We start from the raw sequence: 27,038 nt of genomic DNA on the forward strand, positions 1-27,038 counted from the left end.
ATATATATATATATATATATATATATATATATCTTTATATATTTTTTAACAATGCATTTGCCTTGATAAGGAATTTTTTTTGTAGATATGTGATTATCTTTCGCAACAAATATTATTTTCAGGAACTAAATATTATTTTCAGGAACTAAATATTAATTTTTTATTTTGTATAATATTTATGGATCCAACAAATTCTTACACCACTAAACAAAATTCTTATAACTGGAAACAATAAGAAAATAAGACTTGGTAATAAAACAACATTATACTTTAACTATATTTTTTGATCGGACAAAATAAACTATATTTTTTTAATTGATTTAGATTTTTTTGGTACAATAAAAAATGTTTTTTTGGCTTGATTCAAAATAAGGAGAATTAAAGGTGACTTTAATCTTTTTTTTCGATAAGGAAAAGACGTATTAGAAAATAGTACAAGGGGTGCCCACCCAATGCAAGAAGAACACAAAGAAAATTATGTACAACTTCAATGAATACAAGCTATAGGATCAATACACTAATTAGAATGACGGAAATCACTTGTCCCCATTTCTGTCCCAATTTTCTGTGACACTTCATTAAAAAGAAAAATTCAAAAAACATAAAATAATATATTTGTATTACTTGGAGAAAGCTTATTGGCTAGGGACATGAGGACACACTCATTTTGGGACATGTAATCCATTTTTCAATTAGGAAAGGTAAGAGATGTAGAAGCAAAAAAAGATGAAAACCAAATCCAAAAAGTAGTTTGAATCAAATCCATAACTTCCACAAAATTCACATATTTCTCTTTAAAATAATTTTATTCCTCATAATCCAGATTCATCACACTACAACAAACCACAAGTCATGCAAGTGTTAAAGACAAGTCTTATCACAGATATTTGTAGTTTTATATAACTTATTATTACATTATAAATGTACTATTTGTGACTGGCAGAGAGTGTTTAGCAATGGTCAAGAATTACATATATTTTCTATACGACTTAGGTTTGCTATTTTTAGCCCTTTAATGTTATTTTAATGCCACTACATTCCAAATGACTAATCATAGGCTTAATTCCCCTTAAGCAAAAACCCATGTTCTAGTCTCGTGGATAGAAAAAATGTTTGTTGGGAGAGTTAGCCACGTACCTGTGGATATTCCCGGCTCGGACAGGATTGCCTCCAGTGCGAGGATACTTGTGAGAAACCAAAAAAATGACTAATAAAAGATTCCATAATTAAGGTTGAACAATTGCATATTGAACTATAACGTTGTTGCAGATCTATGGTATTTGGTTAAGACAAAGTCTAACTTTAATTTGGCTAAATTTAAAATAAAATAGTTGTTACTAAATTTATATAAAAAAGTAAGTTTAGGTGATATAATAAGATACTAATTGCTACAAATGGCACTAATAAACAATATTGGGTTTTTTTTATTAATTTGGATTATTTGAGACATAATAAAATAGAATGAATATGTCTTCCAATACATCGATTTCCCCTCCCAATTTGAGGAGATGGAATGAAATGAATCAACTTATTATTCACCCAACTTCACTTTATTGTTGTTTTATTATTAGTGCATTCCTATTATCAATAGTTAACAAAATGTTGAAACCTTCAAAGTGTATTAATAATTCATCTTAGAAGGTGCTGCATCGTGTTACAGTTATATTACTCATGCTAGCAATAGCAATTATATTTGCTGTTTGTAACTGAAACTCCCAAATTGCAAAAGCTAAAAGCAAAATATTTAAAAAGCTTGGGAAAAATAAATAATAACAAGGACATTAAGAAGTGCTATGTTTTGAGAGATTAAAAACATCCAAGTTAAACATAAATCTTGACTAACAAAAAATCACATACCCTATGGGTCATATTCCTAACCTTAACAGCTTTGGATCTTCTCACCCATTGCCTGTTAAGAAAGCCAAAAAGTGCTTAATGATTTAAAGCAGGGCAAAGAGAGAATTTTTAACCATAAGAAAGAGTTTAAAGGGGATTTAATGCATACCCATCTTAAAAGCTAGCTAGATGTTCAAGACTTGCGTATGGAAAGATCAATGTGTAGGTATGCCACAGATCCCACAAAAAACAAGAAAAATGCAGTAACCAGCATCAATGGCTCAGCAAGCATGAATATAGGGTTGAAACTGTAGTATACCTACAAATAATAATATTAACAGAAAACACATGAAACACCCACATTTCAAAGCAGTTTTAGAAACTTTTCTTTGAATTGGGTTCGGCGATACCTGGAAAGGAGTGTTGTGCTCAGGAACTGCATTTCTCTTTTCTAGAACCACCACAGTCCTTCCGACAATGTCAACATATGAATGCTTGATCTGAAAAGGTTCAAATGTAAAACTGTTTTAACTGCAGGGAATCCAATGTTTTATTATGCTAGAAGTTCCACAAGTGTTAATTCTTCAGCAGAAGTACATGTTGGACAGATGAGGAAAAAACATAAACTTGTAGAGATTGAAGTTAACATAAACTTGTAGAGATTAAAGTATTAAACAAACAAGGGCAGCCTAATGCATGAGGCTCCCACCTAGTGAAGTCTGGGAGGGTATACGCAGCCTTAACCTCGTAAGCAAAGAGATTGCTTACAGAATTTGAACCCATAACCTCCAGGTCACAAGGCAAACAACCTTACTGTTGCGTCAAAGCTCACCCTCTTTTGTAGAGATTAAACGAAGATTACAAATTTAACTATCTCTTTCAGCATAATGACACCCCTTATTTCTTTTTTGTCTCAATAAGTTGATGTTAACAACTGCTTTGCTTATAATAGTATTCTATTTCAGCAGTAGTGTGCACTTGTAACTAAAGCCAGTGCTGCTAAGCAACATATTCCTAAGAATATTACCTCTAGACGTTGCTCTACTTGAAAAGGAACCACAGCTGTAGGATCTCTGGATCCCTCTGGAAGCACAACCTGAAATTCAATGATACAAGAAGGGTAAATCCAACCACGATTATTGCATACACAAGCAGATGAAGCAAAAGGGAACGTGCTTTAGTTAATAATAACAATTAACAGTGCAAAATCACAAGTTCACACCCACTTTTACAATCAACTTGTCAACCACTGCCTCAGCAAGAGGACAACCAAAAGTAAAATTGAGGTATCTTCTGCCATCTGGAGACTCAAAAAGGAAGTCCTGCAATGGTACCCCGTAACCGATGACAAATGTTGATTTCCAGCCTCCAAATAGAGGGTACCGAGGTTCAAATTCAAGTTCTGACTGCAAGCAATAAGCATGTAAAGAAGTACAAGGTCAGAAACCAAGATGTTATAAAATATAGATTATGAAATATATATGTATCCTATTTCTTTCGAGACTATTGTTCTTAGTGATCTCTAATAGTCTAATATTCCACAAAACAGACAAGAACATGCTGTGCAAACTATAAGAAATCATCATTTCCATCTATTTTAATCGACGCTTTATGGTGTCAATGCCGACCAGTAATGTCACCGTAGACTAAATAATGAAGATGGTTCTCTTAACGTTGACAGGAACACTATGTTTAACATGCAAAAAGGGGTGAACAACACAACCTGTCACTTATAAACAACAAACAATCATGTGGTTAATCATTGAAACCGCTGCTGACTTGCATAATAGTTCTTCCTTCAACCCAAGTGTTATGGTTAACAGAAGAAAGAGGTGAAAAAAGAGAAGAAATGGTGCCCATGATATTCAATAAAGAAAAAAATATAAGTGAACTTGAATAACTACTCTATGTCAAGAGGGAGGTATAAGAAAAGACATATGTTATACAAAGATCAAAAGATATATCTTACCTTCACAAAACCTGTACGTAAATGTGAAGATGAAATATTCCCTATTCCATCCCGGTAGTATACTGAGTGAACCTTAGCGGGTAGTCTTGCTAGAAGATATTTAAATGAAGATGCACCAGAACTACCCTGTCTACCTTGATATTCAACCCTGTAAACAGAAAAGTTGCCATATATAATTAAAAAATACATGAAAGGAAAAAATATTCAAAAAATCTAGAAGAATTTGAAGATTACACATAAACCAAAAATACTACAATTACAAGTAAATGTTATCATTAACATCAATTCAGCCAATCCACCAGTGAAATATATGTTAAAAGTGAGGCCATTTCCATATTATGGTAGTTCTAAGGCATGAGTACACCACAGTGGGAGTCTGTGTAATCTGCTGTTAATTACTTTAAAAGGAATGATTCATCTGTCTTGCCACCAAATGATGCAATGAATAGATTTACGAAAAGGGCAATTTTCCAATTGTTATTGAATTATCAAATCATGCAGAATTGTGAAAACTGAACACTTTTTAAGAGAAGATAAGAGCACATTTTTAATGAATTACAATGGCATCAGAATAACATCCACACTACTATTGAACATATTAAGAAATAGGTCATGAATACATCTATTTTTTGTCACTTGAATATGTGAGAATTTGACGAGTAGATGATTTTCCTATTGCTTTTAATACAATTACATGTATCATTCTACAATGAACAAAATGAAGATCTGGAGCATTGAGAATGTACCTTGAAAAAACACCTTTGTGTCGAGCACCTCCATGAACCAGCCTATATCTCTCTGTGACCTGTACGCTTCCCCAGTGAGATACTTCAATTTCACGTTCTAGCTCCTCAACAACAGTGAATGGATTGTTATTTTCAAAATGAACAAGAACCGGAGAATATGAATATGGTAGCTGATCGTCATATGGCCCATATTTCAGCTCTGTTCCAGAATGTTTAATGGGGTCTACCACTGTGAATGATTCCACCCGTGTACTTGGTGTCTTAATGAAAGTTGTCTGTTCCTTGACATGATAGGGAGACAATAATATTGCACTATCACGGAAATACACCAACTGTGATTCTGATTGACTTATTTCTACTGGGAAAGGTTCCAGAGAATGTGTCAATTGGTAAAGCACCTCTAGATTTATGGTTTCACCTTTACCTAGTGGAGTTAACAAAGTTATTGAGAAAAACTTAGTTCCATTTGGTCCATCCGGTAGCTCAGCAGATTTAACACCAAGAGGAGTGTAAGTTTTCTTCTTCCGCTTCCCAGAGGTTGCAGCAGCTTTGACTATTGCTAGATGTTCAACCTCAGTAGGTGAAAGGGCAAGATGTACTTCCGAAGCAGGAGATGTCCCCGAGTTTTCAACCTGAAAGGAAAGCTTTATGAAATACAAGTTCTACAAAATTAAGATAGATGCTTTAACTCATTCAAAATTAATATATACAAAAATAAAAATATATTTAGTGAAAAGTTGGCCTAAAAAAATACTGATTTGATGACCGAAGAATCTAAAACAAATTGCAAATATTCTGTAGGAACTGGGAAGAGTATTTTTTCTTTCAGAAGGAAAAGAAAGACATGGAATGCTGATTCCGTTCCAGCTCTTCATTCTATACAGACAAGAATCACATTCTGTCCCAAAAAGGTGAGAACAGCCATTCCTTGCACGTTGGACTGAGTTTCTGATGCCCCCGCCATCAGTTTGTTTTGCATAGACATAAGTTTAGGCCATACCATTTTTCACGAAATTTAAATTAAAGTTCATCTGCACTATCATGGAACATGATTTTTACCTTTCACAAACTTTAATCAAATATAAGTAGGTATGCACGATTACAAAATAAATATAGACATCAAAATTACCCAGTGACTAAACAACCATGGCATACCCAAGATTGACTTATAATCAAAAGGGCAATAGTATGGAAAGGTTACCTTTAATGTCAAGTACACCTTAATAATGTGAGAATGCAAATCAATCTGCAAGGATCATTGGCACATTAGTCATACAGTTTATAAAACAAAATATTTAGCTTATGCCTAAAATATGGTTTAATATATAGAATATTTCCTCACAAAAATAAAAATAGGACATAGATATCAACATCACCCAATGATATGAAAATACTAAAACATTACTAATCCCAGATTATTTCACCCCCAACATCACCAATGATGTAAGAGACAAAGTTGAAACAGGAAAATATAGATATACATTGCTACCCATCTCACAAAATCAGATTTTTATGACAGTGGCTACAATCCCAAAACAATTCGTGCCATTTTATAACAGATCTTCACGGGAACAAGTCCCAGTAACATTATGAACAATAAAATATTGATAAAAAAGTAGAAATTCGAAATGTGAAATTAGATGGAAGAAGGAAGGTAATTACTCTGCGTTCGGCATTGATGATCTGAAGGTGTTGGAAGGAAGAAGAGGAAGAATGGGCGAAAAGGAAAAGATGAAGGAAGAAGAAGAAGAAGAAGAAAAGGGGTTGTGAAAATGATGATCCCATTGCAGTTGAAGAAGGAAGGAGGGAATGACTCACTACACTGCTCACTTTTACATTATTTTTGGGTCTCAATTTTTACCCTTCAATTTTATTTTATTTTTCAATTTATGGACACTAATCTCTTTATAGATAAATCATTAGGGTAAGTTTTCAACTATTTTATGAGAAAAAGGTTACATTTATTTTGATTTTTCAACAACAAAAAAATAATTCTAATGAAGAGTAAATAATATTGACTATATATAAATTTTTATATATCCTATAAATATTGACTATAAATATTACACTTATATTTTATACTCACCCTTTTCTATTATTTGTTTCGCCAAGACATGTAAAAATATCTAGGCTATTTCAACGAATGGAACTAGGTTTATCCATAGGAAATAAGAATATTTTAATAAATATGTGTTGATTGAAATTTGATAAATAAGTTTAAAATCTGTTTGATTATAAAATGTATATTCCTATGAGTATATATCATAATTCTTAAAATAGTTATACTATACTCTATATATAGAAACTATGCGTGGTTTGAATTATGTGTTACATGACTATTTTATTGTCATTATATATAGATATGCTGTTACTGTATAATAAAATGTACTTAATAATGAATAAAAGAAATAACTTGAAGAAAATTATATGATAAATGCTTGTCATAATTTATACGGAATCCAAAAAAATATGGAAACGAAATAGTTTAGAGTTTAGACATTTTCTCAAATTGTTGTCCATCGTATCTCAACATGTATAACTCCATTCTTTGAATCTATAAGGTGATATTTATCATTAATTCGACCATTGTGCACCACATCATTCAGATTTATCTCCACGTACCCTAGTGATTCCTGCATATATATCATAGTACAACACTTTATACTTTATCATTCAATGATCAAAATTATATGATAAATGCATGCAACTTCTTTAAAAGATGAAATTCTACCACTTTTGATAGAAAACTAAACCTCCTCCTCTTGCTCAAAACCTCAATGTGTATTTTCTCATGTAGAGGTGGCTCTTCTAGCATGAATTGGAATTCTTCACTCCAACGTGGGTTACGAGTTTTCCTCATCATCTGCACAAATATATATTCTATATTAAATTCACGTGGTTTGGACATATGTGGAGAAGATCGGTAGAGATTATAATAAGAAGAGGAGATGAAATTGTGGTTAGTCCAATTCACATAAACAAAAGAACACCAATAAAAATCGCATGTGAAACAATTAAGAAACGATTTGGAAATTAAAGTTTTGTCGATTGATATGATTTATTATAGAACATTATATTCTATTCGATTCATATAGCCGAAAACTTCTTAGCACAAAAAAGGAGGGAATGGTAAGAAAAGTTTACCTTTGTTCTTTTCTTTTCACCTCTAAAGGTAAGCACTGCATATGGGTTATTGTGATGATCCCCCTCAACCTCCTCAGCTTCTTGTATCACAAGTAAAAGTAAACCTGCTCCTTCTTCTACCTCATCATCAATTCTACTTTTCTTACTTCTATATCCTTCCATAGATCCACCAAACTTTATACTATCTTCTTTGAATGGAACAAAAGTTAAGTCCACCACAATCTGCCCTCTATTCTTCTTCTTCGGAGTTTCGTTCGTATTTGCGTCCTTAAGTAATTCAAGTGTAAATGCTTTATTCTCATAGGGTTTAAGAACCTTAAGAGGGATTAATTGCATTCCAAGCCTGTCATGTGCACCAACCTGTGACTAATAGAATTGAGTTTCATACAAAAACATGTTTGAAAGTTGAACAAGTAACTAGAAGATAAGGAAAACCTTGTCCCAGTCATAGACTTGTAATTGGAGAACTTGAGATTGAGGGTCCTTCACAACAAGCTTGAACTTCTCATTCCACTCCGGATTCAAATTCCGCCTCTTGATAGTGGTTGTCCTTGCTGCAAGTTTGTCTTCAGTCAGGGTTAGTTTGACATAAGGATCAGAAGTTCCCAAGAAATCCATCTTCAAAAGCTTATGTGCCCGAACTACATTTACGTGTAATATTCCCACAGGCTTCTTGATAGCCACCCTGTTGAAATGTGAGGAAAATATCAGGAACCATTTTCAAAAGCAGAAAGTTCTTGTCAGCTTAGATTTTGATGATTCACAGTATATTGGACAAGAAATGCTGTTTTATTCGGAACAAGTGTTAAATAGTGGCTATTATCCTTGTAAGATATATGGTTGCAACTATGTGTAAATGTTGCAATTGTTGATCACTGAAAAAGATTATCAAATGCAAAATCTAATGATTAAGGCCTCAAATCAACTACATCAACATTTTTCACAAGGAGCAGGTAGTGTCATTAATTTGTGAGCACATAGAACTTGGCATTTCAACGAACATACGTCGATTCATCCAGAATAGGAATTTCCAGGGTTTGAGGCCAGAGATAGAGGCTCGCAACTTGCTTTTTTATTGTTTCCTGTAAGCGACTGAAGTAGTTAGTCCTTCAAGTCAATAAAATTATGAACTGCCATGGCAATTACAAGTGCGTAAATAAAATGATACTGAGTAACTGCGTAAAAACTATAGAATTGGGCAAGGGACCAAAATAATCAATATAGAATTGAAGACTTCAATGTGCCTACAATTAACAGATTATGCACAATCTAAAGCTGCCAAAATTCATAGAACTGCCCTCTATTTCTAGTGATTAACTCAATTTCATGACATAAAAATAGAATACAAATATGAAGTTTTAATTCACAAGAAAGTCCACTGCTACAAAAATCTAATCCAAACACAAATGACAAAATAGAGTGTAAGTTGGGAGCCGTTTGTTCAAATTGGTAGGAAGTTTAAAAAAATAGAAACCATTATCAGTAGGGGGAAAATTAAGATTACTGGGGCAGCACCTGAACAAATCTGTAAAGACCAGGTATGGCCATGATGTCACCTCCGGATATTTTCATCCCGAAATCCACATGAGGCTGGAAATCAAACATAAGCAGTTATCATATAAGAAGGATACCAGAATCTTAATTATCCAAATGAAACTAAGCATGAATACAGTATTTCCTTTACCTTCTCCATCAAGGATACCACAATCTTTGCGAAACAGGGAAATGTAGGCACTAAAGGTCTTAAAGTTATCCGTGATGTCACAAATACTTGTAAGTCTAACAACTGAGAAGAATCAATATGAATTCCCAAAAGGAACACAACAACCTTAAAGGAACTAAATAAACATTCACCATTTAGGACTGTGCCTCAAGGCTTATCTAACCTGAAATGAGATCTTCAAAGATGATACATGCAAATCCAACACTATGTTTGGATTGCCAGCCCATTTGATCACATGTTCCATGACCAATTCCTTTTCATTTGTTTGTAACACTTTAATACCTGCAGAATCACAAATTAGTCAGGGAAAAAGAAACCAGTTATAATGATAAAGGCTCAAATAAAGTGTTGGGGTGCACTTTATAAAGTAAAGTGACATATGATGAGTATCAATGGATAAATAAGTCTGTAAAATGCTGGTTTTGTCATCAGCAGTTATTGGAGTGCTCTAAAATGCATTTTCAGTTCAAACTTCCAAGGATTTATATTTGACATATGCATGATATATCCTTAATCATTCATTTTATGTGAAAGGTGGTGACTTTTGAATTTTCTGGCAAGAAGAGTTATTATGGCATGAGATTTTCTAGAAGATCTCAAGAATTTTGTTGAGCCTAATTTGAGCCAAAAGCAGATTTTGCCATGCCTATCCATAATCCGTTGGTATAATTACCCTCTAATTTCACTGCACTCATGTTTATTTTAGCACCCGAAGTGCAAAACTATAAGCCGAAATTAGATATGAGAACTTCAGGACTCTCAACACAACCATCTCTTTCATGTCAAAATTTCGATTACACTTTGCACCCTTTATTCTTAGACACATTATGACATGTATTACAAATCTATCTTTATCTCTGAAAACCATCATAATAAATCTGTAGATTCTATTTTCTGGGTAGAAACTAGGATTACATGTTTGCACAACGGATCAGAAGATCAAGGAAAAGACTTACCACAAATAGTAGGAGGGAGAGTACCAAGGCTCAACTTATCAAATTCAATTCCTTTAATCTGATATTTCCCAATGTATTCAGCAAATATTGGTTTAACTATGATTCTAATCATCCGACAAATTGCCTACACGTGAAACGAAATACTAATGAAGAATCATAAAACAAGAACAAGAATGTACCTAATATGGATTACTATTTTACCTTGTCTAAGAAAGGCCACATATCTAGCAAAAACTTGTTCAACCAATCAACCTGCACAACTATTCAATATCAATAACACAGTGCCATAAAAGTTAGAGGGAAAAAAGAATCTTCATAGATTGTATTATCACTAAACTAACTCGTTCATAATCAGGTGTTTTCACCCACAGAGGAATCTCAGGTAGAAGTTCTTGCAAAGCTTTTGGGCCTAATTCAGCAATTGGTCTAACAACAGGGTCCTGCATTGGAATTTGAAGCATACCCAGATTTCAAAATCAGATTTTGAAGCATACCCAGAACTCAAAATCCAAACTTTAGTTCAAATGCATTTATCTGCATTGGATTGGATTGGATTGAAGAATCCAAATGCATGCAAGAAAATAGCTTTTTAGTTTTTACCTTGACTTGTTTGGTATCTTGAGAATAAATAAACACAAAGAAACCAATCAAGAGGCCAAGAAGGATTCCAATAACAAAACCAATAATCCCCAAGAAAGTGCTGATCAAACCCATGGTTTTTGGCAGAGACAAAGAAAACAAACCCAAAATGGTGATAAAAGGAAGAATAACAGAAAGTGTCAAAAGAGAGAGACAGAAAAACCTCCTTAGGTAAGTTCAGTTAGTTTTATTTGTGTTCACTTGAAACTTCAAATATTAGACATGCCATGCCAGACCCTGTTGTATGGTGTGCGTTTTCCTATGTAGATGAGTTACTATGTTCTCTGCAATTATAGTTTTTTAAGGATCTTTTTGGAATTGGGTTAAGCAATAAAAAAGCTACTCCTATAAATAAGTTTTGAAAATCTGAATTTAACACTTTTTTAGCATCTTCCTTATTTCCTTCTACCTTCCCATCCATAACTACAACTTTGTTTGGGGAGAACTAATCTATTTTGAAGAGTTGAATTTATTATTCATGTCTTGGAACTTAATTAGCTAAATTGAATTTAAGGAAATTTATTCTTTTTAATTAAATTCTTTGTTTTCGTGCAAAACTCTTCAATTAAATAACTTTATAAAATATTCAAAGTTTATTCTTGACATTTTTTAAACTATAAGTATATCTAGTATGAACAATAATTTTTTTCATACAAATTAATTTAATATAATATCAATCTCAAATTTAAGCATTGTGTGAGAGATCATATTATCCACAATGCCTTAAAACTTAACCATCTATCCAACTTGTATAATGTTTGATGTGAATTATTAAAACATAATATTAAATGCATTTTATTTTTAATTAAATACTTTTAAACAAATTGATCTTATATCTTAAAGAAGGCAATTTTTTCAAAGTGAGAACATTCCCAAAATATTGTGGGTAGTTTTATGAGCAATAGTTTTCTACATACACTGAAACTTGAATATGAGTTCTTCTTTTTCATTAATTACACACTTTTGTTACAATTAATAAAAATGAATTTAAATGTCACCTTTAAAGACACAATTAAGAAATAAATACATTATTCATTTTCCCTAGGATATACTCTCTTCTTATCGATGTTAGATTAACATGTTGAGGTATGATCATTCATATACATAAATTCTCAATAATATATCTTTTTACATACACAAAATTTAGAAATCAACACAGGTAGAACTTCCTACTTAAATTATCCAAACTCTCTTTCATTAGCAAACATTAGTAGGCCATTTATTCTACTCTTAAACATAAAGTGAAAATAAATATTTTGAAATTAATATTTTACAAATATTTTGATATTGATAGAATCAATGATGCAAGAGATAATGATAAGCAATAACCCCCCTAAACAAAATTCATGGCCTTCATAGTACTCTAATCTCTATATACAACTCTTCTCAAAATCTCATAAGTGCTTATTTCTAGTTAGGATCATATGTTGTATTGGACAGTCCAATATAGGAATGTAAAACATAGATTAATTTGGTGTAATTAAATTTAGCTTAAAATTTGAATCATTAAATTTTTTTAAGCTCCATATATTATTATCTCATCCAGTATTAGATCCTTCAATACTAAAGAGGATCCAGATTAGTTTATTTCAGATGAGATTTAAACTTCTAATTAAAGCTTCTTATGGTGTATAGAGAATCCAATTACTGGAGGCCATGTATTGGGAGGTATGAAGGCCAAGGTTGTCACTGATCAACGAATCTCCTAGCCAATAGTTAAAAGTGGAAACCAAATATTTTTTAGGTGTAAAGCTAGAATAAGTTGTATCTTTATTGACACAAGTTTTTTATATGTACAAAATATCCATTTTGTTTATATTATCTTTGAAAAATTCATTACCTATGAACTATGTTACATGTTGTTGGTATACAAATACAAATATGCCATCTAAATGAAGAATATTGTTAAAACCGATTGCTTACATCTCAAGCAACCATGGTTTTCTTCTCTTCTTCCCTGGTTTGTGTTTCAAGATGATGTTTTTGGGCCTATCTTTGTTTCTTCTTCTTTTATTTTATTTTTCTTGTAACTAGGCCTTTTTCACAAAGCCTATTTCGTTTTAACAAACCTATTTTTGAGAATGTACATATGTACCTACATCATAAAACTAGTAGAAAGTTACATCATCCATTTTTTTAGTACTACTAAGGATATTTCATCACCCTTTTCATTAAGGAATTAATCTTTCTCAGGGTATGTGGTTGTCCTTTATAATAAATGTCATTCTCAGGAATCAAATTATTGACCTTTTGATAATCATAAAGATCTAGCATAGCCTTACATCACTAGATCACAATATTATTGGTAAAATCACATCATCCATGTCATTGTTAGTATGCAATTTTTATAATATACTCTAATCTTGTTTATGACTTAGTGTACAACGTAGGACAACCTTCACAACACCCTCCTCCTTCACAAAGGCCTCGAGTAGTCGAGTTGGCTTCACTAGTACAAGCATCTCATGATTGTTGACATTGTGAAAGAGATTATGACCCTCCATTCATCCATCATGTTGATATCAAATCTAGTATAACATTTTTTTGCACCATTCTATATACCAAAAAATCTTTCACTTTGTGTTGAGATTCAAGTGTGCAAGATGTGAGTAAGACTAGTATACATTGTATCCTAATGTTTTGAGTGAAAATGTGGTCTCAACAATATTTATGTGATTCTTCACTTATCCTATTTGATGCATATTTCCTCTTGTGTTGGGTTCTCATCTTTTTAACAAGCGATGTTAAAGTCAAATATTTGACCAAACGATTTTTTATGCAGATTTTGATTGTAGATCCATACGTAGGGTCCCTTTGTAAGCTTATGCCAAACTTACTCTATGCAATATATAAAGTCTAGGTAATGCATTATGTTGGAATCAAGAAGCTCTTGAAAGGCATAATCTAAAACGAATTGAGTTATTATTTTTCACACTATCATATACTCAAATTTTCAACTAAAGGAGAAGTGACCATATCTTAAGATATGTACACATGAGATGAAGATTGTTGAGTTTTCAAGTGTGTATGATATGAGTAAAAGAAATTCCACATTGAAAAATCATGGATAGTTTGGAATATATTCCAAGTTATGAAAAAGAGTGACAAAGGAAATGACATTTTATGTTCAAGTTTTGGTCATGTGGTTCAAGATTATGCTATAGATTAGATTGGAAAATGGTGAAGTAGGAAAGACGAAATGGTATGAGTTGCACTATCTAGTTGTGGAACAAGAACAAAAAAGAGAGATCAAGAGCGTGAAAAGGGAACTATAAACCCTTCGTATATTTTCTTAATATACTAAAAATCATTATTTAAATATTTTTTAAATAATTATTAACATGTTTTTTACATTTTAGTCTATATTAATAATTATTTATTAACTTGTATTTATGATGGCATAAAACTTAATGAAGTAAATTTAATACACACATCAACATCCCATGACCGAAGTGAATTGAGATGTTCTTTCTTATTTTGCTATGCCTAAACAAGTAACATGAATAGGATGGATTTCTGCTCGACCAAAGGTATAGGGGTGTATATTCGATATCCCACACATGTGTTATCAGTTATGATTGGTCAGAAAAATAGGTTGTTATTAATTTTTTAACTTAAATATATTTATTCAACTAATCACATGTTAGTAATACATATAATGTCATAAATTGTGGGATAGAAGATGTACTCTCAAACATAACCTACCCATCCCACGTGTCACCATCCAACCCTGATAATCCAACGGGCATGATTTGTTCTCAACTAACCCATCGATATCACCAACCCACTATTTATATCTCATTTTGGTGATAATTTTTTGATGCAATCACAACCATAAACCCTTATTGTCCACTATTTTCCTTTACCATTTTGGTGATCATTGACAAATATAAAACTCTTTTAATTATAATGGAAATTTCAAAGGCAAATGATATCAATGACAATGTTTCTATCAACTTATGTAATAGTAGTACTAGCATTCATGAAGACCCACTTAATTGGAACATAGCTGCGGATGCTTTAAAAGGTAGCCACCTTGATGAGGTGAAGCGCATGTCAGAGGACTACCGGAGGCCGGTGGTGAAGATAGGTGGTAAGAGCCTCACAATATCTCAGGTTGTGGCCGTTGCTGGTGGTGTAACGGTGGAGCTAGCGGAGGAGGCCCGTGCCGGAGTGAAGGCCAGTAGCCAGTGGGTGTTAGATAGCATGGAGAATGGGACAGATATATATGGAATCACAACTGGGTTTGGTGCAACCTCACACAGGAGAACAAACAAGGGTGGTGCCCTCCAAAATGAACTCATAAGGTAATTATTCTTTTTCCTCTCACACTGAGTAAAATAACAAACTCAATATGATACTTAAGCTATGAGGCTCTCCCACCTAATATATTAATCTTTTGGGTTGAGTTCTCTCGTGAGCTTAAGTCCTCACAATTTGTGTCTTTTCATTGAGAGTCGTATAATGGAAAGAGCTATCTATAGGTTGAATTAAAGTATATTACCGAATACTGATAGGTAAGAGAAGTCACTACAAGAAAAAGACTACCATTAAATCAGTGTCAATATAGTGAAAGATGTTGTGGACGTGAGTTCTTAAAAATATTGATTTCTTAATATATCACTTCCAATAAAACATAAAAAACTGATCCATTTATATTTCTTATTTTAATAATTATTAAAAATATTATTAAATTGTCACATACCATCTTCTTAGTTAAGTCTGAAATGTGAATGAGTCATGAGTGTGCGGTTTCAAAAATGATAGTTCAATTAGGCACTTTTTCCTAAGTTTCATGTAAACTTAACCAAAAAAAATGTATATATTAGCATTGTAAGAGAAGTTGTTAGATAAAGTAATATAATGATGAATATGATGTTTTTGGTTCTTATAACTGAACATGTTACAAGTAATATGCTAGATGTAATTAGGTGAAGGGTTAATTCATGATTTTTCTTCTTCTTCCAATGATTTTATAAGATAGAATTATCAATGGATATAATAATAGAGAAGTTGGGACATTGTTATTGTTAAAAATTGATTGAATTGTATCTTACATAGTTTTGGACACACTTAGGTAATAGGTTAATAACTTAATAAAGAGGGTATATCAAATATGAGATTAATTTAGTTGTTAGAGATATTGAGAGAGTAATAAAATTATAGGTAAAATGATCACTAAAGTTTTAAAGATTATTACTTTATCAATAAACATAATTTATATTTAAAACATAGTTGTTTAATTCATATAATCAACCCTACTATTAAAACTAATTGAAGTTAAGTTATTATTGTCTTCGTATTTAGTATATTAGACACATGTAATTAGTGTCCAGGGGCTACATATTAAATAAGAGAAATATATATATATATATAAATTGATAGTGTAACAATTTTTTATACCATCATTGTATAATCTATTATTGATTTTCATTCATCATTGATTCTTAGTATAATTTGAATAAATGGTGGTTAATAACTGACTTCATATAAATCTTTAGACTGTTAGTACATTAATATTGTACTCATCAAATAAAGCAACTTTTAAATATATCGAGCCATTTATTAAAATAGAGTTGATAAATGGTGCGTTAAGGAAAATGCATAAGAGACCAAAAGTGTAAAATCTATTTTCGAAAATGATATATTTAGTCAAGACTAAAATTGATATTTTTAGTTTTACAAGATTAAATTTACACTTTTAGTTTCTAACCGTTGTCCTCATAGCAATATTTTGCAAAATTCATCAAAATATATTTCCATTTTTATCGTATTAATTGTGGAATGTATGGGTTGGCAGAATAATGCATTAATGCTAACTATGAGGACTGTGTCACTACAATTTTAATTTGTATAAACATGTTTAAAAAATATCTAGTTACTTACACCTAAACTTGTGTTGATTACACGTTAAAAGCATGAGACAATCTGTTTTCCGAAAAATTAATCAAGGCACGTAAAGTTAGATAAGAAATTCATTACGGAAGCAAGGAACAATCCTGTAAATATTGTTTTGTTAAATATTGTACGTAATATGGAAAGAGAAATCTTTCATTAAGTTGAAAATATGATTTACTTATAATGACCGTATTTCTGAAAATGCCCACTCTGTTTTGAGGAATGGAGAGACAAATGCTTCAAAAAGTAAAAGAGAAATGCAACTTTAAATTACACATATATTCTTTTAATTACAATGAAATCACACTTTTGCCATTAAAAATAAGTGAAAAATATGCAATTGCCTCTCCATACTCCTCCATTTTAGAGTGAGAAAGAAAACAAGTTAATGAAAAATCTTAATTTTTTTAAAGATCATTATCCTAGTGCAAGGGTTGATCAGTATCATCACCTAACTATAATTACGCTAATAATGTATCAAACTTACGAAATGAATATACCAATAAGGCGTTGATCTAGTGGTATAAAGTTTTATTGGATTCTTAAATAGACTAAAAGGTTAAAAGTTCGAGTGTAGGTAGTAACACTTGTTTAGAAATTAGCAACCATTAGCTTTACTTATAATTTTCTTGCAACAGATTCTTGAATGCTGGCATTTTGGGCAATGTGACAGAATCCAAGCACATCTTACCTCACTCAGCAACAAGAGCAGCAATGTTGGTTAGAATCAACACCTTACTTCAAGGATATTCAGGAATCAGATTTGAAATATTGGAAGCAATAGCCAAGTTTCTGAACAATAACATAACTCCATGCCTCCCTCTAAGGGGTACAATCACTGCATCAGGTGACATTGTTCCTTTATCATATGTTGCTAGCCTTTTGCTTGGTAGGCCAAACTCCAAGTCTATTGGACCTAATGGTCAAGTTCTTAATGCCGAAGAAGCTTTTGAGCTAGCTGGAATTGATAGTGGTTTCTTTGAATTGCAACCTAAAGAAGGTTTGGCATTAGTTAATGGCACTGCAGTAGGATCTGGCTTAGCTTCCAAGGTTCTTTTTTATGTAAACATACTTGCTATCCTCTCAGAAGTGTTGTCTGCGATTTTCGCCGAAGTTATGCAAGGTAAACCGGAATTCACAGATCACTTGACACATAAATTGAAGCACCATCCTGGCCAAATTGAGGCTGCAGCTATAATGGAACATATTTTGGATGGAAGTGCATATGTTAAGGCTGCACAAAAGGTGCATGAGATTGACCCACTTCAGAAGCCTAAACAGGATAGGTATGCTCTTAGAACATCACCTCAGTGACTTGGACCACAGATTGAAGTAATAAGGCACGCAACAAAGATGATTGAGAGGGAGATAAACTCTGTCAATGACAACCCCTTGATTGATGTTTCAAGGAATAAGGCACTTCATGGAGGGAATTTTCAAGGCACCCCTATTGGTGTTTCAATGGATAACACCCGTTTAGCCATTGCTTCAATTGGGAAACTTATGTTTGCTCAATTCTCCGAGCTTGTAAATGACTTCTACAACAATGGTTTGCCTTCAAATCTTACAGCTAGCCGCAACCCGAGCTTGGATTATGGCTTCAAAGGTGCAGAAGTTGCAATGGCATCTTACTGGTCGGAACTTCAATACCTTGCCAATCCTGTCACCAATCATGTTCAGAGTGCTGAGCAACACAACCAAGATGTGAACTCTTTAGGCTTGATATCTGCAAGAAAAACATCTGAAGCAGTGGACATATTGATGCTCATGTCCTCCACTTTCTTAGTTGCATTGTGCCAAGCCATTGATTTGAGACACTTGGAGGAGAATTTGAAGTGTACTGTTAGAAACATTGTGAGCCAGGTGGCCAAGAAGGTCCTCACAAATGGTGTTAATGGTGAGTTGCATCCATCAAGGTTCTGTGAGAAGGACTTGCTCAAAGTTGTTGAGCGCGAATATGTGTTTTCTTACATTGATGACCCTTGCAGTGCAACATACCCTTTAATGCAGAAACTGAGAGCTGTCCTAGTTGATCATGCATTGAATAATGGTGATAAAGAGGTGAATTCACATACCTCAATTTTCCAAAAGATAGAAGCTTTTGAGGAAGAGCTCAAGACCCTTTTGCCTATAGAGGTGGAAAATATCAGGGTTGAAGTTGAAAATGGAAACCCTGTTGTTCCTAACAAGATTAAGGAATGTAGGTCTTAACCTTTATACATGTTTGTCAGAGAAATTTTGGGTACATCTTTGCTTACAGGTGAGAAAGTGAGGTCACCTGGTGAGGAATGTGATAAGGTATTCTCTGCATTGAATGAAGGGAAGTTGATTGACCCTCTTTTGGATTGCCTAAAGGAGTGGAATGGTGCTCCTATACCAATATGCTAGTTTGGTTCAACACTAAGGATTGTTTTTTAAAAAAATTATGTTGCAAGTTTTAATTTTCTTTTCTTTTAATGCATGCTTTTGTATAGCCTATGAAAATGTATATTTGAAACTGATAGCAAAACTGTATGTGTGAAACTTATGTAAGTTCTTTGTTGTATTTGTAAAATTCTCATAATCTCCTGTAATAATAAGGTTGTTACCAATTAGGTTGCTTGGAATACAAAGTAGTACATGAACTGAACATGTGATCTCCATCCATTTTTTGAGACTTGGGTATACAAAAAAAAATAAGAGGTCAATTTTTAACATGTATACATTGACACTATAAATGTTTTTTTATAGTATCAATTGATTTTTTAATTCTTCCTCTTGGAGTGAATCTCATTTTCTCACATATATCTCCAAAGTTGGAATGGGATTACTTTATTATTGGCAATTTGTAGTGATTACTGTCCTAGTAGAATTATGGAATTGATAAAACAACCAAGTTATTTTTCCATGCTAGTTAATGTATAGGAGATCCATGAAATCATGAACAGTATGATAGAAATAGACAAACCAAATATAAACAGCAGGAGACAGTTCTAGCTTTATTTAATGTGATTATATATATGTTTGCATGTTCGCACCTTTTTGTTCTGCATTACCCAAGCTAAGGTAGGTTCTGTTTGGTGCGTGATGTTACCATATATGGAGCATGACATTGAATTAGTGTGGTTTATTAGACATAGTCGATGTCTCTATTGAGTCTCTCCACGTGGCCATGTTGTCAAAAACCCATCCAATAATACAAAAATTAAAGACAACCTGCACTAAACTATATATAAATGATTCCTGAGAGTATCATTTGTTAGGAGAGACAATATAAATTTCGAAAGGAATTAGTTGTTTACCCAAAAAGGTGAAGGAATATCTTTAGTAGTACAAAAAAAACTATATAAATGAAATAATACTGAGAATAAATTTTTATGGGCAAAAAACCCAAGGGTAAATTATAGAAATTGTAGTGCAAGCTTAGCTAATTAAGGATAGGGATTATGAAGATATTTGTATTGAGAAAAACTAAATCAATTAAGCTATGCAAGATTTACATACACTTAAATGCTTCTCACATTTATGCTTAATGCTCAAATATACTAGTTGGTACAAATCAAAATGCAGAAAAAATTGCAGGAAAGAATGGAACATTTGTCTCATGCTAGGAACAGTGTGAGAGAGCAGCATTATTAAGAATGTTAAGGAAAATGATCTCGTTGCAAGGAATGTGAAGTTTAGAAGAATTGGTGAATCCAAACACATCTTCTGCATGATCCAGCAAGGACTTGAAGAGTGGATGATTGAGTATACCTACCTTGATCACAAATCTCTTGCAGTTTTCACCAACATACACAACTAAGTGACCTTTTGGAACATCTTTGGGTACATATATGTGTGAATCCTCATCATGCAAGAAACAACAACATCTAACCCACATGCTAAAATGTTTCTCAATTCCACATTTGAGAAACTTAGCTCTTACCTTTCTCAATTTAGAAAATTCCCTTAGGCAATTTTTGAGAATTTTAACCTTCATCTTAATCATGTATAGAACTAATAAGAGTGTAAACAAAATAATGTAATGTAAGAGTGTGGAAGTAGAAGCATAGATGAGTTGCAACTTGCAAGTGGAAGAAGAAGTTATTCACTACTTATATATAAGAGTTGGCTAAGAAGAATAATAATTTAGAGTAAAGAAATAGTAATAGGTATGGTTTGGTTCGTGGCCCTAGTATTTTAATGTAGTACCATTGGAATTTTGCATGCATAAACTTTGTACGGATTAGCACATTATGTAGTTCATGGTATGGTTGATACGTGATTTATGGGAAGTACCCCACAGGATTGAAGTGATAGGAAAAAGGCACACAAGAAAGATAAAAGGGTGTTGGTTGGAAGAGGCACAATGGCAAAAATAAGTGATATCAAAGTACAACTTGTGACTCCTTTTTTGGAGAGATATATGAGAATGGAATAAAGTGATGTCATAGTTCCTTCCTTCTCTTAAAAGTAGTACTCTATAATTTCTACACATTTTTTATACTACACTCAATCTTTCAGATCATTAGTTCTGATCACATATATAGTAGTATATATCTACTATTTGATATCTTTAGGGTTGATCAAAAAGTGATATCATATGCTTTTTAACAATCTGAATTTTTTTTCTAATGATGAAAAATAAGGTATGTGACTTTATTGATATATATCATCCTCATATGATTACTTTTATATGTTTTTTCAAGGAAGTTTTTGGGAAAATCCTGTAAAAGTAAAAAGCTAAATTATTACTTAAATATTGTGAACGTAAGTCAAAATAGTTTATATTAAGGGTTATAAAAATATTAAAAATAACTAATTTAAATAATATTTGCTATTTTTGAGATAAATTTATTTTCTATTTTTTAATTTTCAAATAATAAATTGATACAGTAATTTTTTTTGATGGAACAAAATAGATCTTCACTTTTACTTTTATATGGTGAGATGGATTTTTAAGATCCATTAATTGACATTTTTTTTTATAAGCTATGTTTGATGCCAAAACACACATGTGGATAGAGTTTGATGCATGAATGCATATATACATTTGATGGACATAAATCCAAATAAAACAGCCAACAGATTTCAGTGTCTTAATTAGCATGAAACAAGAATCCTCAATTTGACACATACATGCATGTATTCTTTAAGAGCCACCAAATTTGCAAAGTATATTGATGAGTTTATTATCTCAATCATTTAGGGTAGCTACCAATTCGACACTGCAAAGTACCAAACAAATGTTGGAGGTTGGCAAGTCTATGTCACATGGTGATATATAATAAGGTTAATAACCCCAACACACAACATTATATATATTACTGTTGTGTTATTCCGAGTGTAAATGAAGAAGTCTCACATTGAGCAAAAATAGATGAGTTAAAAAGTTAATAGAGAAGTTGGGACATTGTTATTGTTAAAAATTGATTGAATTGTATCTTACATAGTTTTGGACACACTTAGGTAATAGGTTAATAACTTAATAAAGAGGGTATATCAAATATGAGATTAATTTAGTTGTTAGAGATATTGAGAGAGTAATAAAATTATAGGTAAAATGATCACTAAAGTTTTAAAGATTATTACTTTATCAATAAACATAATTTATATTTAAAACATAGTTGTTTAATTCATATAATCAACCCTACTATTAAAACTAATTGAAGTTAAGTTATTATTGTCTTCGTATTTAGTATATTAGACACATGTAATTAGTGTCCAGGGGCTACATATTAAATAAGAGAAATATATATATATATATAAATTGATAGTGTAACAATTTTTTATACCATCATTGTATAATCTATTATTGATTTTCATTCATCATTGATTCTTAGTATAATTTGAATAAATGGTGGTTAATAACTGACTTCATATAAATCTTTAGACTGTTAGTACATTAATATTGTACTCATCAAATAAAGCAACTTTTAAATATATCGAGCCATTTATTAAAATAGAGTTGATAAATGGTGCGTTAAGGAAAATGCATAAGAGACCAAAAGTGTAAAATCTATTTTCGAAAATGATATATTTAGTCAAGACTAAAATTGATATTTTTAGTTTTACAAGATTAAATTTACACTTTTAGTTTCTAACCGTTGTCCTCATAGCAATATTTTGCAAAATTCATCAAAATATATTTCCATTTTTATCGTATTAATTGTGGAATGTATGGGTTGGCAGAATAATGCATTAATGCTAACTATGAGGACTGTGTCACTACAATTTTAATTTGTATAAACATGTTTAAAAAATATCTAGTTACTTACACCTAAACTTGTGTTGATTACACGTTAAAAGCATGAGACAATCTGTTTTCCGAAAAATTAATCAAGGCACGTAAAGTTAGATAAGAAATTCATTACGGAAGCAAGGAACAATCCTGTAAATATTGTTTTGTTAAATATTGTACGTAATATGGAAAGAGAAATCTTTCATTAAGTTGAAAATATGATTTACTTATAATGACCGTATTTCTGAAAATGCCCACTCTGTTTTGAGGAATGGAGAGACAAATGCTTCAAAAAGTAAAAGAGAAATGCAACTTTAAATTACACATATATTCTTTTAATTACAATGAAATCACACTTTTGCCATTAAAAATAAGTGAAAAATATGCAATTGCCTCTCCATACTCCTCCATTTTAGAGTGAGAAAGAAAACAAGTTAATGAAAAATCTTAATTTTTTTAAAGATCATTATCCTAGTGCAAGGGTTGATCAGTATCATCACCTAACTATAATTACGCTAATAATGTATCAAACTTACGAAATGAATATACCAATAAGGCGTTGATCTAGTGGTATAAAGTTTTATTGGATTCTTAAATAGACTAAAAGGTTAAAAGTTCGAGTGTAGGTAGTAACACTTGTTTAGAAATTAGCAACCATTAGCTTTACTTATAATTTTCTTGCAACAGATTCTTGAATGCTGGCATTTTGGGCAATGTGACAGAATCCAAGCACATCTTACCTCACTCAGCAACAAGAGCAGCAATGTTGGTTAGAATCAACACCTTACTTCAAGGATATTCAGGAATCAGATTTGAAATATTGGAAGCAATAGCCAAGTTTCTGAACAATAACATAACTCCATGCCTCCCTCTAAGGGGTACAATCACTGCATCAGGTGACATTGTTCCTTTATCATATGTTGCTAGCCTTTTGCTTGGTAGGCCAAACTCCAAGTCTATTGGACCTAATGGTCAAGTTCTTAATGCCGAAGAAGCTTTTGAGCTAGCTGGAATTGATAGTGGTTTCTTTGAATTGCAACCTAAAGAAGGTTTGGCATTAGTTAATGGCACTGCAGTAGGATCTGGCTTAGCTTCCAAGGTTCTTTTTTATGTAAACATACTTGCTATCCTCTCAGAAGTGTTGTCTGCGATTTTCGCCGAAGTTATGCAAGGTAAACCGGAATTCACAGATCACTTGACACATAAATTGAAGCACCATCCTGGCCAAATTGAGGCTGCAGCTATAATGGAACATATTTTGGATGGAAGTGCATATGTTAAGGCTGCACAAAAGGTGCATGAGATTGACCCACTTCAGAAGCCTAAACAGGATAGGTATGCTCTTAGAACATCACCTCAGTGACTTGGACCACAGATTGAAGTAATAAGGCACGCAACAAAGATGATTGAGAGGGAGATAAACTCTGTCAATGACAACCCCTTGATTGATGTTTCAAGGAATAAGGCACTTCATGGAGGGAATTTTCAAGGCACCCCTATTGGTGTTTCAATGGATAACACCCGTTTAGCCATTGCTTCAATTGGGAAACTTATGTTTGCTCAATTCTCCGAGCTTGTAAATGACTTCTACAACAATGGTTTGCCTTCAAATCTTACAGCTAGCCGCAACCCGAGCTTGGATTATGGCTTCAAAGGTGCAGAAGTTGCAATGGCATCTTACTGGTCGGAACTTCAATACCTTGCCAATCCTGTCACCAATCATGTTCAGAGTGCTGAGCAACACAACCAAGATGTGAACTCTTTAGGCTTGATATCTGCAAGAAAAACATCTGAAGCAGTGGACATATTGATGCTCATGTCCTCCACTTTCTTAGTTGCATTGTGCCAAGCCATTGATTTGAGACACTTGGAGGAGAATTTGAAGTGTACTGTTAGAAACATTGTGAGCCAGGTGGCCAAGAAGGTCCTCACAAATGGTGTTAATGGTGAGTTGCATCCATCAAGGTTCTGTGAGAAGGACTTGCTCAAAGTTGTTGAGCGCGAATATGTGTTTTCTTACATTGATGACCCTTGCAGTGCAACATACCCTTTAATGCAGAAACTGAGAGCTGTCCTAGTTGATCATGCATTGAATAATGGTGATAAAGAGGTGAATTCACATACCTCAATTTTCCAAAAGATAGAAGCTTTTGAGGAAGAGCTCAAGACCCTTTTGCCTATAGAGGTGGAAAATATCAGGGTTGAAGTTGAAAATGGAAACCCTGTTGTTCCTAACAAGATTAAGGAATGTAGGTCTTAACCTTTATACATGTTTGTCAGAGAAATTTTGGGTACATCTTTGCTTACAGGTGAGAAAGTGAGGTCACCTGGTGAGGAATGTGATAAGGTATTCTCTGCATTGAATGAAGGGAAGTTGATTGACCCTCTTTTGGATTGCCTAAAGGAGTGGAATGGTGCTCCTATACCAATATGCTAGTTTGGTTCAACACTAAGGATTGTTTTTTAAAAAAATTATGTTGCAAGTTTTAATTTTCTTTTCTTTTAATGCATGCTTTTGTATAGCCTATGAAAATGTATATTTGAAACTGATAGCAAAACTGTATGTGTGAAACTTATGTAAGTTCTTTGTTGTATTTGTAAAATTCTCATAATCTCCTGTAATAATAAGGTTGTTACCAATTAGGTTGCTTGGAATACAAAGTAGTACATGAACTGAACATGTGATCTCCATCCATTTTTTGAGACTTGGGTATACAAAAAAAAATAAGAGGTCAATTTTTAACATGTATACATTGACACTATAAATGTTTTTTTATAGTATCAATTGATTTTTTAATTCTTCCTCTTGGAGTGAATCTCATTTTCTCACATATATCTCCAAAGTTGGAATGGGATTACTTTATTATTGGCAATTTGTAGTGATTACTGTCCTAGTAGAATTATGGAATTGATAAAACAACCAAGTTATTTTTCCATGCTAGTTAATGTATAGGAGATCCATGAAATCATGAACAGTATGATAGAAATAGACAAACCAAATATAAACAGCAGGAGACAGTTCTAGCTTTATTTAATGTGATTATATATATGTTTGCATGTTCGCACCTTTTTGTTCTGCATTACCCAAGCTAAGGTAGGTTCTGTTTGGTGCGTGATGTTACCATATATGGAGCATGACATTGAATTAGTGTGGTTTATTAGACATAGTCGATGTCTCTATTGAGTCTCTCCACGTGGCCATGTTGTCAAAAACCCATCCAATAATACAAAAATTAAAGACAACCTGCACTAAACTATATATAAATGATTCCTGAGAGTATCATTTGTTAGGAGAGACAATATAAATTTCGAAAGGAATTAGTTGTTTACCCAAAAAGGTGAAGGAATATCTTTAGTAGTACAAAAAAAACTATATAAATGAAATAATACTGAGAATAAATTTTTATGGGCAAAAAACCCAAGGGTAAATTATAGAAATTGTAGTGCAAGCTTAGCTAATTAAGGATAGGGATTATGAAGATATTTGTATTGAGAAAAACTAAATCAATTAAGCTATGCAAGATTTACATACACTTAAATGCTTCTCACATTTATGCTTAATGCTCAAATATACTAGTTGGTACAAATCAAAATGCAGAAAAAATTGCAGGAAAGAATGGAACATTTGTCTCATGCTAGGAACAGTGTGAGAGAGCAGCATTATTAAGAATGTTAAGGAAAATGATCTCGTTGCAAGGAATGTGAAGTTTAGAAGAATTGGTGAATCCAAACACATCTTCTGCATGATCCAGCAAGGACTTGAAGAGTGGATGATTGAGTATACCTACCTTGATCACAAATCTCTTGCAGTTTTCACCAACATACACAACTAAGTGACCTTTTGGAACATCTTTGGGTACATATATGTGTGAATCCTCATCATGCAAGAAACAACAACATCTAACCCACATGCTAAAATGTTTCT

General features: G+C 32.6%; 2 protein-coding genes and 2 pseudogenes across 4 annotated transcripts; 2 read left to right on the forward strand and 2 right to left on the reverse strand.

The window, feature by feature from the left end:
* On the reverse strand, positions 1,738 to 6,363 carry LOC109336740 (dolichyl-diphosphooligosaccharide--protein glycosyltransferase subunit 1B-like). Of its 2 annotated transcripts, XM_019573529.1 has the most exons (9): positions 6,214 to 6,362; positions 5,753 to 5,797; positions 4,552 to 5,183; positions 3,806 to 3,953; positions 3,063 to 3,242; positions 2,864 to 2,932; positions 2,247 to 2,336; positions 2,006 to 2,155; positions 1,738 to 1,909 (listed from the first exon to the last, which is right to left on the reverse strand). In XM_019573529.1, the coding sequence occupies exons 1-8, from the start codon at positions 6,334 to 6,336 to the stop codon at positions 2,030 to 2,032; spliced, it is 1,413 nt and encodes a 470-aa protein (XP_019429074.1). In that variant the 5' UTR covers positions 6,337 to 6,362; the 3' UTR covers positions 1,738 to 1,909; positions 2,006 to 2,029. The 2 variants fall into 2 exon arrangements, with proteins under 2 accessions (XP_019429074.1, XP_019429076.1); XM_019573531.1 differs by lacking the exon at positions 1,738 to 1,909 and having other exon boundaries at positions 2,005 to 2,155; positions 6,214 to 6,363.
* Positions 6,994 to 11,223, reverse strand: LOC109336739 (synaptotagmin-3-like). Of its 2 annotated transcripts, none has more exons than XM_019573527.1 (12): positions 10,975 to 11,223; positions 10,716 to 10,814; positions 10,576 to 10,626; positions 10,375 to 10,498; positions 9,582 to 9,700; positions 9,380 to 9,481; positions 9,211 to 9,285; positions 8,701 to 8,777; positions 8,131 to 8,380; positions 7,696 to 8,055; positions 7,283 to 7,414; positions 6,994 to 7,184 (listed from the first exon to the last, which is right to left on the reverse strand). In XM_019573527.1, the coding sequence occupies exons 1-12, from the start codon at positions 11,086 to 11,088 to the stop codon at positions 7,056 to 7,058; spliced, it is 1,632 nt and encodes a 543-aa protein (XP_019429072.1). In that variant the 5' UTR covers positions 11,089 to 11,223; the 3' UTR covers positions 6,994 to 7,055. The 2 variants fall into 2 exon arrangements, with proteins under 2 accessions (XP_019429072.1, XP_019429073.1); XM_019573528.1 differs by having other exon boundaries at positions 7,286 to 7,414; positions 10,975 to 11,217.
* LOC109336680 lies at positions 14,754 to 19,462 on the forward strand (annotated as a pseudogene).
* On the forward strand, positions 23,787 to 25,713 carry LOC109335384 (annotated as a pseudogene).

This window comes from Lupinus angustifolius, chromosome LG20 (genome assembly GCF_001865875.1).
Source record: "Lupinus angustifolius cultivar Tanjil chromosome LG20, LupAngTanjil_v1.0, whole genome shotgun sequence".
In the NCBI taxonomy this organism is placed as follows: Eukaryota; Viridiplantae; Streptophyta; class Magnoliopsida; order Fabales; family Fabaceae; genus Lupinus; species Lupinus angustifolius.

Excerpts from the sequence above, each read along its gene's own strand:
- LOC109336740 (XM_019573529.1), bottom strand. The coding sequence starts at position 6,336 with ATGGGATCATCATTTTCACAACCCCTTTTCTTCTTCTTCTTCTTCTTC. Across the intron at positions 5,184-5,752 it reads AGGTGTACTTGACATTAAAG|GTTGAAAACTCGGGGACATC; the intron begins GTAACCTTTCCA and ends CTTTCCTTTCAG. Across the intron at positions 2,337-2,863 it reads AAGTAGAGCAACGTCTAGAG|ATCAAGCATTCATATGTTGA; the intron begins GTAATATTCTTA and ends GAACCTTTTCAG.
- LOC109336739 (XM_019573527.1), bottom strand. The coding sequence starts at position 11,088 with ATGGGTTTGATCAGCACTTTCTTGGGGATTATTGGTTTTGTTATTGGA. Across the intron at positions 10,627-10,715 it reads AAACACCTGATTATGAACGA|GTTGATTGGTTGAACAAGTT; the intron begins GTTAGTTTAGTG and ends ATAGTTGTGCAG. Across the intron at positions 9,701-10,374 it reads TCTCCCTCCTACTATTTGTG|GTATTAAAGTGTTACAAACA; the intron begins GTAAGTCTTTTC and ends GTGATTCTGCAG.